This window comes from Protopterus annectens, chromosome 7.part0, assembly GCF_019279795.1.
Source record: "Protopterus annectens isolate FY-2018-M chromosome 7.part0, PAN1.0, whole genome shotgun sequence".
Taxonomy (NCBI): Eukaryota; Metazoa; Chordata; order Ceratodontiformes; family Protopteridae; genus Protopterus; species Protopterus annectens.
The window spans coordinates 1,087,004,571-1,087,019,545 of NC_056739.1; the positions used below are offsets into that span (position 1 = coordinate 1,087,004,571).

The 14,975-nt window shown below is 40.8% G+C and overlaps 1 protein-coding gene across 13 annotated transcripts in view; it reads left to right on the forward strand.

Annotated features, from left to right (window-relative positions):
• Positions 1-14,975, forward strand: part of NEO1 (neogenin 1) — a 2,116,015-nt gene that overhangs the window by 1,374,748 nt on the left and 726,292 nt on the right. For all 13 annotated transcript variants that reach the window (XM_044077666.1, XM_044077665.1, XM_044077664.1 and 10 more), the window contains exons 6-7: positions 2,899-3,053; positions 12,861-12,981. In XM_044077666.1, coding sequence (XP_043933601.1) covers positions 2,899-3,053; positions 12,861-12,981 — 276 coding nt within the window. The remainder of the gene's footprint in view (positions 1-2,898; positions 3,054-12,860; positions 12,982-14,975) is intronic.

The window sequence follows — 14,975 nt, forward strand, 5'->3', positions numbered from 1 at the left end:
TCTGTTACTAATGACAAACTAATTTTTAGTGTTTTTTGTGTCTGTGGAGTCCCTGAGCTTGAGATCCTGGACTGCGAGCACAATCTAAATGCAGCTTAATACTACTGTGTGTTCTACTTTGTGCTAGCTTGTTTCAGAAGAGCTTTGCAAAGGATATAGTTTATTTATTCATGATTGCATAGGCTGGTTTTATATTGTTTGAAGATGGATAAACTGAAACACGTGTACTTAAATGGAGGAGCATGTCACTGATTATAGTTATGTGCAGTGTCTGTGAACTGGTTCAAAAGAGAACGCTTTACAGCGGGAGTTGTCTTGATGTAAATACTCCCATTTACATCTGACAGTGTGTGCTGCACAACCCTGTTTATGGTGTTTGCTGAACAATGTAAACCAGAATAATGACATTGTTTTAAAAGCATCATCACAATACCACATCAAATCACAGGTAAATAGAGGAAGTGATAGAAGGTTAAAGAGACCCCACTGAGACTGTTAGTTCAAATGAATGGAGAAGTTATGGCTTCCTCCCATCTTATAACCTTTTTTTTGCATTAGCAATAACTTGTGGGCCGGTCGGTATGTGAATGTTGCAGGGCCTGCAATGATGATCTGTATATTGGGTTATTAATGGTGTCAAATGGCTCAGAAAAAAATGTATTATTGCATCCTTTGGAAAGTCATCTACCCCAGAAAACTACAACATTGACAACATGCCCGTAAGAGTTGACTCAGTTGTTCAGGATTCGGAAAATTAATGTGGACAGTGACCTTACTTTTGACCAACATGTATTTATTATTGTAAGAAAGTCCTTCTATATTGCACAGCTTACAAATGAAGGGATTGTGTCCAGATGTAGGGATGCCAGTGTCCTTTACTCAGCCCTCATTAGGTCAGTCATTGAATATGTAATGCTCCTTTTGGTATGTATCTGTCTAGACACGTGCAACAAGTGGAACACCCACAAAGATACCTTATTGAAGGATACGACGCCTAAACAAAATGCCGTATATGGACAGACTGGAAGCCCTGTCACTGTACTCTGTATCCTACAGACTGCTAAGAGGGTGACCTGTGTGTGGCATAAAAGGCAACCCCTGACCTATTATTGGTGGATTTACTGCGCATCAGCAAGTAAAATGGCATCAGAAATACTTGGTCAAGGGTTCTAAACCTCTTCTGCAACATCGATAGAATGGTTTGGAGGGAAAAGTACATTTCACAGAGGATACCGCTGCTGTGGAACAGAATCCCCATCCACATAAAACAAAGTTCATCCATGTCCATTTTCAAGTACAGCTTAGATCTGTGGATGGGAAACAGAAAATGTACCCCAGGATTGCCCCCTGTACTACTAATGGACAGATGCAGTTCCTAAGTGCATTATCCCATGCATGGGCCCCGAATTATCTATGGTATGATCCTAGTTATTCTCATTCAGGGTAATGTGTATCTACTGACCATGGAAGAGTTAAGGCTCAGCTGTAACCAAATGGGGATAGGTTATTTTAAGCACAAAAAGTGAAAATGGCTTGGCTTAAAATAGCTACAAGGGCAGCTGGCCTAGTACTTTGCTATGAACCTTTGAAAAGTCTAAAGGCATTTCACTGTTATGACTCCTTTTGTTCACTTCAACATGCAGATGTTGTCACACAGGAAAAAGAGCAGGTGTCTTTTATATGTTGTGTGGAAATATCAAGTTGTGTGTCCATGAGAGGATACTGTGTACTTAATAGGATTTATTAGCTTGCCTGTGTGCAATATTTTTCCATAATTGTTTGCAGAAGAGAGGAGTATCTGTTCTCATTTCTGCTTAGGCGTGGTGTAAGTGAAATGCTGTTGCCTTCTTTTTCTTACCCATGTAGGTGCTTTTGTTTATGATCAAGGTATTCTCAGACACGCACGTATTGGAGGAAGGGTCATCTACTGCTTGTGCACCAGTGTTTGTTTTTTGTGTTATTGCTTTCCATGACATCTTCCAGGTGAACAGCTTACATCACTTGATCTGATGCTGTGTAGTTCATAAGTAATGCTGGTGTAGTTTACTTCTCCATTTAATTTATTGTGATATGAGGCATTTATGTTTTTATTTCAGGTTTCTGTTCTTAGTTGTACTATGTTTATGAGAAAAGCAAGGCTATGTTATTAATGTAACTTTTATAACACTGAGAATGTATATTTTATTTTTATTTGGTATTTGCGTGCAAAAATAAGTTTGTATACCAGTTACTTCAGTAGGGCAGGTTGAAGGATGCTTGTAACTGCAATTTTGGTAAGCCACTCATCCTGTTATTTACAAAGAAATTAGGAGGAGCCCAGTCTCCGTCCACGTGCCACATTCTGACAGAGTTACCCTACTCTGAACCGAACCATATTCTTAATGCATAAAATGGTCAAGCTGGTGTCTGCATCTTGGTTATTATAGTGACTTTTGTGTGGTGGTGAAATTCTGCTTTCATGTTTGACTGGAGTGCTTTGTTTTCCAGACTGTCTGCCCATTTCTTTCTCTATATTCAATTTTTCTGTAGGAAGTGCCAGATGCAACTAAATCTGCCTTTGTCTTTCCAATACTAATTCAGTAATTTTTGGTACCACCAAAGGGATCCGCCTGTACCTTTTACTGGAAACTTAGCTATATTGTCAGTACCCCTACTGTTATTCATGCTATTACAGTATTCCATTAGCTTTACCACCTAGTCTGATTTGATTGAGTTGTGTGGTTCAGAGATGGTTCAGCCGCCTGTACATGGCTGGGTAGTTTGATAGCTGAACTATTTATTTTAATTGGACTTCTATTTAGAAAGTTTAGAACCCACTCAATGTGTTAATGCTATGTGCTGCCAATTAGTTCTTGTTTCTGGTTGTAAACTGGAAAATTTATTTATTTTTATTTCTAGCTCCTCCTGTATTCCTGAAGCGTCCCATGGACATTTATGCCCATGTGTCTAGAGACATCATGTTTGAGTGTGAAGTTGCAGGAAAACCAACTCCAACAGTGAAATGGGTGAAGAATGGTGACATGGTGTTCCCAAGTGATTATTTCAAAATAATGGTATGTAGTGTGATCTGCTTTTTTGTAACTGTTTTTGCTGTGGCTTCATTATCATTTGCAGAGATGTATACATTTTTTGTAAGATGTGTAGTGTTAAAACAGCACAGTAAATGGAAACCCTTTTTTGAGGTAAACTGATCGATAGCCTACTTCTTATAGTTGTTGGGGCATTTTGTTCAAGTGGTGGGTAAATGAAGTTAAACCTTCTCGTAAGACAGAAATTGTTGCAGTGGTATAGAATTTATAAATATTAAGCTGAAAGTCAATGGATGCACTTATTTAGCATTTGCAGACTTGAACTGTACCGAGGTTGCATTTTTTATTTTGTGTTTTTTTTTTTGTTTCGTTTTTTTTTTTTTTTTTGGGGGGGGGGGGTAAAATTAATTGTACAAGTTTAAAATGCTGTAAGAGTTAATCTTAAGTTCTTCCATTTTAACAGCTTGCATGTCTTTTTAAGTGACTTTGCAGTACTCTGAATTAAAGTTGTTAGGTGCTAGTAACGAGATCTGTGCTAAGTGAACTTTTTCTGCATTGATAGTCTTCTCAGCCACAGCACAAAGAGCTGTAGAGTACAGTAAACAGCATAGAACAAGGGAGGCTTAGTATAATGTATACGTACATGGTATAGGTACCAACGGTTCTGTAACTGAATCCTATAGTGTATTGTCAAGAGTGTGTCTTGTTAATCTGCACCGTGAAGGTCAACCAGAACGCTTGCTGTGTACAAGTTGTGTGTACTGTAAAACAAGCTCCAGCCTCTCCTTAGATTGGACCTTTTCAATGTTTATTTGAGTAATGTACTTCAGTCATCCTCAGTGGCCATTATCAAGTCTTTGCAGTCTGAATAGGTCAGAGACTATCCTTCCTTTTGTTGTCATGATTATATTTCATTCAAAAAAAACAAAAGTTATATTTCATGCCTTCATCAGTGTCAGTATTCTGACGGCAGAGTAGCCTGTGTGCTAGTGTCTCACATTTGTGTTTGACTGTTTCCTTCCCTTCTGGTTACATAAAAAGCAAGTACTTCCCTATGTTAATACATCAGGGGCAAATGCTATAAATGGATGAGCCCAGTGTTACAGCAGAACTGAAGACACTAGATCATCTGATGATGTGAATCTTTGTTTCTTCATTACAAATAGGACCTCGGTTCCATCCTAGGAACCAGTACATCCATTTCCAAGCTCATGCCAGCCAAAATCTCTCAGCTAAGACCTACACATAATGCTCCTCTCCTAGTTACTCCAGATCTCGTTTGCCGCATTCCTAGTCAGACGTGCTAGCCTTCTCTCTCAAAGCTAAGTAGAACATTGTTATTTTTAAGACAGTTTTTCTTCAAAATTGTTTTTCTTGGTCAAGTTAGCCTTTTCTCATGGTCACCTATAACCTAATCCTATTTCCTACCCTTTACTTTGGTAATTTAATTTTTACCTGTTTTGGTACTGTCCCTCTCTCCTGCTTTTGACAGGCCCTTCCTTACCACTTGTGGTATTTTTTTTTAAATACCATCATTGGTATTCTCTCCCTTAATTAGTTTTTTCTATAGGATAGCCTTGCTGCCTTATGTCAGACAAAGCTAAGTTGGGGTTTAAACAGTGTGACAAGTGTGGGCGTAAGATGACTAACTTGAATACACATGCTCGTTGTGTCTACTGTTTAGGAGTGGATCATATTAAAGCTGACTGTGACATTTGTGCTAGTTTTAGTAATTTTACACTAGCATAATGTAAAAATAAACTTATTTTAAAAGGTATACTCAGTACACCTTTTTTGGAGGCTCTATCTGGGTCAGAGGTCTCACCCCCTCCAAAGACCAAAAAACATAAGGAAAAACGGAGTCACTTTGTTCCTGCATCTCTGTCAGTTATGGAAACGAGTCAGCTCCATGCTTCACCAGCGCCCTCGGAGCAGACCTCTTTGGCACCAGGCTGTGTGTCCTCTCCCTCGGTGCCATCCATGATATTCACCCCTATTTCGGTTCCAACCTCGGCACCACTAACTTCGGTGCCGTCCTTGGATCCCACATTGGCTCCGATGACTGTACCTGCTTTAGCACCATCCCCAGCCAAGGTGCCGACAGTTTCATTGGCTCCATTGGCTCAAAAACTCGAATACCTGCCAAGGACAAGATACTCTGCAACTTATGACCCTTTTTTGGGGCAGAGGTTTAGCCCCTTTCTAGAAAGACCTGATTATCCTTCAGCAGCCTCCTTTAGATCCACTAGGAGTTTTTCTGAATTAGGTGTAGTGCGGGTTGTGGACCAGCTTCTAGCAGCTAGGGAATTGCCCATTCCAGCTAGACCTTCCGTCCCTCTTGGCTCGGAATCTTTTACTACATCTTCCCCTATTTATCCTCCGGTTTCTACCCAGATCACAGAGATCTTGATACCAATGTCCACTCTGGTGCATACTGTCTCTGCTCCGACAGCAGTGTTTCCCCTGTTGGCACCGACCACCCTTGCTGCATCTGCTCCAGTGGAGCCGATGCACCCTTGGAGCAGTGCTTGGACCGTCCGTACCTTGGAATCTGGCCTGGCGCCTATTTTCTCGCTGGCGCCATCTATGTCCACGGCTCCGACGGCTTCCAGTTCTCTCGGAGCTCCTCACCTGGAGGTGGGCTCCTCAGGGCGGGGTGTGATCCCGGTTCCGGGGTTGTCCCTCCTGGTTCCAGGCTCCCATCCCTCCTCGGGTGGGCCTGCTGTCCAGGTGATGGAGAGGGTCCTTCACTGCAAAGGTTCGCAGTCAGCACCAGTGACATCAGTATCAGAACCCCCTCTAGCATGTACCTCTCCCAACCCTCTATTTCGGAACCCTGGGCATGGGAGTCACAAGAACCTCCTTTGAAGGGAACCCCTTCTCCGGAGTCCTCCTCAGAAGATCCCACTGGGGAGCCACCCCGGAAGAAACGGTGTAAGAAGAAGCACCTTGATTCCCTGGAGGAATCTATCACCGAAGACACTGATTGTGATGAGGAGGAAGGGTCCCCACCGTCTCCCTCAGATGATGTCTCATTTGGAGACATTCTTGAAATCCTCAGACAGCAGGAACCAGAAAGGAGGAAAAATGTGGTTCAAGAAATCCCAAGGATCTTTTCATGACACTTGTGGTGAGCAATCCCCCTGGGGTAGAGGGGGCAACTCGTATGGAGGACGCCCCTTTCTGGGAAGAGGGGGTCCGCATAACCAGGGCGCTAGAGATTCTTTCTCTGGCAGACCCTACCAGCGCTCCTGAGCAGCGGCCTTTTCTCTGGAAGCAGTCTGAGGTCGTTTTTCTCTGCATCTATCAGCCAGGCATCTTATTACTACCAATGTTGGGTGCAGAGAAGAATATCCAGAGGCTACCAAATACCATTTGATTTAACTTCCAGACCCATCAAACGAATCCCCAATGGTGCCACCCAATCAGAGGGAATTAGCGGCCTTAGAAATAGAAAAGCTACTATTCAACCAGTCCCACCAGACCAGACAGGATCCGGGTTTTTCTCGAGGTTCTTTTTAGTGCCAAAAAAGACGGGACTGGAGACCAATCCTGGATCTCAGCCTATTGAATAAAATTTATCAATCCTCAAAATTCCGGATGGTCATGGTACAGTCTATTCTTCCCCTCCTAGGGAGGGACAACTGGATGTGCTCTATAGACCTCCAGGATGCGTGCTACCACATAAAGATGGATCACTGCTCCTGGAGGTTTCTCCGCTTCCAGCAGGGAGCCAATCACTGCCAGTTCAGGGCACTGCCATTTGGCCTCTCGACAGCCCCCCGAGTGTTCACCAAATGTATGGCAGTTGTAGTAGCTCATCTTCGCCTACAAGGATTCCAGGTGTTTCCCTATCTAGACGATTGGCTCCTTACCTCTCCGACCAGAAATCTCCTAGTCCACAGCCTCTCTTACACTCAAGGTCTCGCTCTCCGCTTGGGAGTTACAATCAACAAAGACAAATCTGAAATGTCCCCAACGAAGACACTGGAATTTATTGGAGTGGTCTTTGACACAACATCCTGTCAAGCTTCTCTCTCCCCTCACAGGCTTTCGAAAATAAGATACCAAATCCAAGACCTTCTTTCTCAGAACTATGTACCAGCACTTCTTGTACTGCAACTCTTAGGCTCCATGTTGGTACCACTGGCGGGACTGCACATGAGAATCCTGCACTGCCTCCTTTTCACACAATGGTCGTTGCTAACTCACCCACTCAACCACATAATACGTCTTACAAACCGTTGTAAGGAAGAAATGCTATGGTGGATGAAGCCACAAACGAATCTTTGGTGTCGACTGTTCTGTCTTCCCCAACCCACGGCCATGGTGATCACGGACGCTTCCCTGTTAGGCTGGGAGGGGGCATTTCCATGGGAAAGACTGTCCAAGGCACCTGGTTCCCCATGGAGGCCAATTTGCACATAAATGTCCTGGAACTGAGGGCAGTTCTCTTAGCGTTGCAAGTGTTCCACGCATCTCTACCCTCTGGGACCATTGCAGTTCAGTCAGACAAACATACCAGTCATCTGGTATATCAGCAAGCCAGGTGGAACCAGATCTTACCCCCCCTGTGTTGAGAAGCCATGAGGATTTGGCACTGGGCGATAGCTTCCAACCACTTTCTTATAGCAATGCACATTCCCGGGAGTTCCAACCTTATTGCGGACAATCTGAGCAGGAACATCCTGATGCCTCACGAGTCGTTCCCTCAACCCTGTAACAGCAGATCGGATCTTCCAACACTGGGGCAAGCCTTGCTGCGACCTGTTTGCTTCCCCCCTAAACTACAAATGCAGAAACTGCTTTGCCCTGATCTCCCCTCGGGGAATCACGAGGGATGCTCTTATGCACTGTTGGCCACTGGGTCTTCTGTATGCCTTTCCCCCATTTTCCCTCATTCCAAAATTTCTCCAGAAAGCTCAGAGGTTGAGAAGCAAAGTGATCCTCATTGCCCCCTACTGGCCCCGTCAGGTCTGGTTCACGTTTCTATGGCCTCATCTGATTCACAGCCCGTGGATCCTGGATCATTCCCAAGACCTGTTATCTCATCCTCAGGGACTGATTCATCCGAACCTGCACAGTCTCAAGCTCACAGCTTGGTTTCTCCACTGCCAGTGATTACCAGGCTGCCTGACATCCCATCTCCTGTTTGTGAAATTCTTCTGACTTCACACAAACCTTCTGCTAGGAAAGTTTATTCTAGTAAATGGACTAGGTTCTCTATTTGGGCCAAAGATCAGAACTTAGACCCTTTCTCTATACCTGTTCAAAAGATCTTACAATACCTGACTACTATTTTACATGCAGGAGCCTTAGCTTCGACGATCACTGTACATTTGGCAGCTAGCGCCAATTTTCATAATGGTCTTGATAATTCTTCAGTTATGTCACACTGCCTATGCAAGACCTTTTTGAAAGGAGTATTACATGTTAAACCTCCGGTCAAACCTCCCTTAGAACCCTGAAACTTGACTTTGGTACTTCAGTCTCTCACATGTTCTCCTTTTGAGCCCTTTGATTCACATGATTTGAAATTTTTGTCATGTTAAACCTTACTTCTAGTAGCACTTACCTCAGTGAGAAGAGTATCTGAGCTGCAGGCCTTGAGTGTCGAGAGTTCTTACTTGATCTTCCACACAGATAAGGTGTCCCTTCGTACTGTCCCTACTTTCTTGCCCACTGTCATTTCTGGCTTTTCCATTAACTAATCTATTGACCCTGCTGGTTTTCTTCCCCCAGCATTCTAATAGAGGGGAGTACCTTTTGCACACCCTTTCTATGCATCGGCAGCTTTGTTGTTATTTGGACAGGGCTAAATCTTTCAGGAAAACAAATCGATTGTTTGTGGCCTTTGCAGGACCCAGATTGGGTAAACCTGTTTTCAAAGTGACTTTATCCTCCTGGCTTAGAAACACCATTACCTTTATCTACCAACAGAATAAGCTATCCGTACCTTCTAGAATAAAGGCTCATTCTACCAGATCTGTGGCTACTTTGGTAGTATTTAATTCCAGAGCCTCTATGGATGATATCTGCGCAGCAGCCACTTGGGCAAGACCTCATACCTTTATATCTCATTACAAATTGGATTTGGCCTCCAGGGGACGAGCATCTTTTGGTTCTATGGTGCTCAGGAATGCCCTTCCTTAGGGCCACCCAGGACTCGAGTAGCTGGGGACTCTGTCCTATTTGTAATGAATAAACAAATATTTACAACATCAGCTAAAGAAGTTATGTCTTACCATAACGTTCCATCTGTGTTGTAGATGTTTGTTCATTCATTACTTCCCGCCCTCCTTCCCCCTGCCTGGACTCCTAGTGGACTTTAGGAACTCCAGGTTAGGGTATTTGCTCAGACAGAGCCTCCTACTATTTTTTCTATTACTACGTCTATTGCCTAATCTGGAGTAACTAGGAGAGGGGCATTATGGGTAGGTCTTAGCTGAGAGGTTTTGGCTGGCGCGAGCTTGGAAACGGCCGTATCGGTTCCGAGGACGGAACCGAGGTCCTATTTGTAATGAATGAACAAAGATCTACAACACAGATGGAATGTTATGGTAAGACATAACTTCTTTATTTCAGAAACTTGCAAAAATTTGGCTCTCTGCTAGCAGTGGAAGGAGTTTGTTCAACTTAAGAATGAATTGGAAAAGGATTCTGCCTATTGCAGAATAAATATGTGATGTCCATTAACTAGTTACCATAATACTGGGTAACCCTGAAACATTCTGCAGGAAGACAGATTGCTTTTCAGGTTTGGTCTCTTCATATAGACCAGATCATCATATATATTCTTAAGTCCACTTTCTTCCAGTGCAGAGAAATTTTTTTAAAGTAAAATTTGAAAAGAACTTTTACCAAAAGCTTGCTGATACCAACATCTGCCATTACTTATGTGACGGACTTCCCACCCTTCCATTTAAGTACTTAAAACTGAAAAAGAGGATATTATAAATCTTTCCTTGCACACAGTAGAGTAAATTCTGACTCATTGTTTCCAAAACTCCTGAAATTGTTTGGGAGCTGTATTATCAGGCTGTTCACCCACAGTTATAATCGCTCCATCTATGATGCGCTGTTATCTCTCAGTAAATGGATGGGGGATCATGCTTTTTCATCTTCTCGTTGTTATTAATACTTCTGCAAATGCACATAGAAGAGACGATTAAAATATTGCATGACTGAGTGCCACTCATTTTTATTTTGTCATTTACTGTAGATCCAGGAACAGTGTGTAAAATGATGTCTGGCCCTTGCATGACACTGTCATTCACAGCATGGACAAGGGCCTCCTTATGCTGTTGTATTCACAATCTTGCCAATGCTTTTGACTTTTTGAATTTTAGACGACTTTGTTCACTGACTGAAAGTCTCAGATTTTACCTGAGGTGCTCACTGCTTATTCATTAGCCATCTTTGTCGGAGATTATTTTGTGGTTTCACCAGCAGTGTCCTCCACACCTACTGTGTGCTGCTTTCTTTTTTAATTAATCCTCTTGATTAAGATCTTTGCAGATTTGCTTTTGTCTTTTGTGTGGTTTTATTCGGTTAACGCTGTCGCCACACAGCAAGAGGTTCTCTGGTTCGATTCTTGGCTGGGGTGTCTTCTGTGCAGAGTTTGCATGTTCTCCCTGCATTCGCGTGGGTTTCCTCTGGGTATTCCGGTTTCCTCCCACATTCTAAAGACATGCTGCAGGAGCGTTTCTCCCCGGGCCTCCGCTGAAAACAGGATCTGTGGAACCTAGTCGGACTTTCCCGGACAACAAATGTTAAATAAAAAAATAATAAATATATTTTGACAGCTAACTAAGAAAAGCCTTCTGGGTAAACCTGTTCTACAGAGATAATCCAGGTAGCAGTACATATCATGGAATCATAATATATAACACTCATTCCTAGTCAGAGGGCAAGAATTTATCAAAAATAGTATAATATCCAATAGTGTAATGAACTACACACAGTTGTATACAATTTCCTTAATAAAAATCATGTAAGGAAAAAAAAATGTTTTACGTGTCTTTAGAGAGTTCAAGAAATAAGGTGAAAATATAATATTTTTATTTTAATAACTAAAAGTTCTAGGACCATTTTTTTAAAGAAATTGAGTGAAGACTTCAACTGAAAAGAACAGAGGTATAATATGATCAGGCCTGTTAGATTTTTCAGCTTTCCAGATCCAAAATAGTTGTGTTGAGGTAGCTGAATAACAATTTTTAGTAAACCTTACCCATTTATGTCCTACAGCATTTTGTTGTAAAATATACACCTTCTTTGCCCACAAATCTTGTAGCATCTGAAGACTGTCTTTATTGTATCCTCTTTACTCAGTGAAGACCTGAGCTTTTAAAAACTGCCATTGGTTTGGCAGTAAGCAGATTCTACTTATCAAATGTATGATCTTTGCCACCTTACCAGTGTCCGTTACATAGCATCTGTAGTTCAGTAACTTTGAGATAGGACTAGTTCTGTCCTTTATGTACTTGGGGCTGTGGTGAGATGCAAACATCATACCTAACCACTGCTTTAAAAAGTTTTCTCAGTTTGGCACCTAGTATAACATAAGCAGCATACTCAGTATTGTCTAGTCCTTTGGCTAGAGAAATTGTGGGTGGGGGGTGGGTGGTGTTTTACTAAAATATATTTTCACTTTGATTTTTATATTTTTAGCTTCCAGTGCCCCCCACTTATCTCTTTCTGAATAAAATTGTTGACACCTTTTAGATCCCTCATTCTGTCATTGCTCAACTGACTTCTGCAAAGAGTGAAATGGTTAAGTCACAGACTGACATTTACCTTGGTGGTGCTTGTACTTATGACTGCAGTGCATCTGTTAAATTTTTCTTGTAGGATCTCTATTTTTTTTTAATACTCTTTCCTTGGCTCGGAGAGTCTAATAACACCCAGAATCCAGTTTAGGGCTGGTGATGGGTCTTTTTATTCCTTTACCTGCCTGCTGGTACACCTCACTGTCTGAAATGTATGAAATCCTATGTTTTTGCTCATTTTAAATTGGGTTTGAAAAAGTTGCTGATTGGCCACAGAGCAGATGGTTGTGGTATTGTGTGGTTTCCTCAGTAGGTTGTTCTCATTTTCTGGATACTATTTTGTGTTTGGTTGATATGGTGACATAGATTAAACAATATTAGTGTGTACTAGATCACTGATAACATGGTTTGCTTGTTTTGTTGCATTTATTTAGTTAAAAATAACAGATTTCTAATAATTTAGTAGTTGTGTGATTGGCCTTTTAATATGTTTTATTTTGTTCTATTTTATGTAGTCGCTCCTAGGATTATGACATCTGGAGACTGACTTTGAGAGAGGGGATAAAATGCGTCTGGAGTATAAATATTTTAATTTGGAATTAGTTTCACTTTGCAATACAGATTTTTCTGAAATCTAGGAGCAGTTTCTCCTGCCAAAAGTGTTTTTGCTTTTTATATTTCCTATTATGTATGTAACATGGTTAGATCTTCACTGTACATTTTAATTACTGCTCCCTTCATATGTACCGAGTCTGACTTTTAATGCCTGAAAGCTTACCTTGTTTTTATCTGTATATCACTATGAGAAGCATATTCTGTTTTTCTCTGTTGTCTTTTATGTTGATTTGTGACTGAAAAAAATTATTTTGACCATTCCAACCACTTATGTTCTCAAAGAATAAGTACATAAATGTAACAGCCAGGTTATAACAAATGCCTTGCTTGTAAACATAAAATTGGTTTATAGTTTTTACCAGTTTATTGGAAAGTCAAGTATGAGGTTTGTAACTTATGCAGCTATTTCAGTTTAATTTCCTTGCATAAGTATTTGTTTTTCATGCAGAATGAACACAACTTGGAAGTTTTGGGTCTGGTGACATCTGATGAAGGTTTTTACCAGTGTGTTGCTGAGAATTATGTGGGTAATGTACAGTCCAGCGCTCAACTCATCGTACTGGAATATGGTAAGAGCAACTGGGTTAAGCTTGAATAGCAATGGGAAATGGCAGCTGAATTTTGGAGGGGCAGGGCTGCAAGGAGCACACAAGTATTTTTGTCTTTCATCTTGAGACCATAGCAGCGTTATTATAAAACCATAGCAGAGTGAATCAAAGTGTATCCCTCCTATTACTAAAGGGAAAAAAAGTTACTTTTTAAAGTGAACTGAATAATATTAGGTCTGTCCTTGTAAAGGATGTATGTGTTCACTATATGCATGCCTGAAATTATCTGATTATGAATGAGGTAACATGGAAACCTAGAATGCATGTATCTGTGTATGTGGCATGACAGAGATGTTTTTGTGACTGGAAGAATCAGATTAAGCTAAAATTAATTTCACTTTCATTCAGCCAGATTAAACTGATTTTAGCCTTTTTTGATGTAGAAGTAAAGTCATTTTTGTACTGTAAAATGTTGCTTATTTTTCATGATTTTTTTTGCAAAATTCTTCACTGGCTGCATTATTGTGTACACACGGGCAGTCCTCATACAGTACTCCATTGTGTATTTAATATATATATAAATGTGCACATATACTACATAACACTATATGAATGGTTTTGAGACTTGGACATAAATATTCTCCACTGTAATAACCATTTTTTATCACTAAACCCTTTTCAGTGTTTTATCATTATGTGAATGTTGAATACTTAAACACTTCCCTCAACAAAGCTGATTACAACTGTCTGGTGTCAAGGTGGCAGACGTCCTTATCTGTCCCAAGTGCTGGTCATTTATTTGGTTTCTGAGTTGTCCCTGGGGAAGGGCATTACAGGCTGAAGCCTTGAATCTTTATTCACAAGCTTAACTAAATTATCTGAATTCTTAAAGCTTATCCATTTTATATTAAACTGGTCAATAGGGGAGGGGGGTTATGGCCCCTTATCTCTGTACTTACACACTCAGATCTACCAGACTGTTTTAACTGGTTGTAGATAGTACATCATTTTGCAAAGCTTGTTACATTCTGTAGACATCTGGAGCAGATTTTCTTGTTTATTAAAAAAAAGTGTGTGTTTATGTATATTTATAAAATCTGGTTATATCCTTTGGCGTCTACGTGTAGGTGAAAAGTATACTTAAAAAATGCTTGCTCGCTGCTGTTGTCATCTGATTCAGTTTGAGAATATTTTCATGTGGCTTCGCTTGAATTTTCTTTCTTGTGTTTTCTATGATTTCTTTTTATGTCGTTTGTCAATGAGCTAAACCCAGAAGTCTGCATTTTTTAATTTTGGTATCTCAAGAGTACTGTCTGGTTAAGTGACTTCTGCAGTAGGGGACTGATGGAATCAAACCTAGGACTTCAGGATAAAGCTGTTAGCAGCTTATAGCCTTAATCCTTGTAATGATAGTTCAGCTAGACTGCATTCTGGTCTAACATTAGATGTCATTGCACACAGGGAAGAATTGGGTCACTTTTATGACTGAACCAGCTCTTACTGCATTCTAAGAGCACTAAGATAGGCAGTTACCTTTGTAATAAAAGATGATGTCATCCTGTTACTTCCGAGCATCATGCATTGTAGCAAGGATGCACAGTCATTGGAATGATGCAGCTTAATTAAGGTATTTGTGAGGTAGATAATCATGTGCCGTTTATTATGATACAGCAAGTAATTCTTTGGGGTATTTAGTCATTTATAGATTTCAGTGTAAAATAAAGGTGTTTTAACATGCACTGTCAGTGTTCATGTATGCAAAATATTTTGCACTGACATGTAATTTATACTGTATTCTATTTTTGTTTTGTCTGCGTTTACCGGATTTTATTTTGTTAAACATTTAACTCCCATTGAATCTGTGGAGCCTCCACCTGCTAAAGTTATTTATTGGGCTTACATCTGACCTGTAATCTCAGCAGTGAATCCAGAGTACTACAAAAATATTAGTACTTAAAATGCTTATCGATTTACCAGTAAAAACTAGATTGCATCACAGTAAGATAGCTTACTGT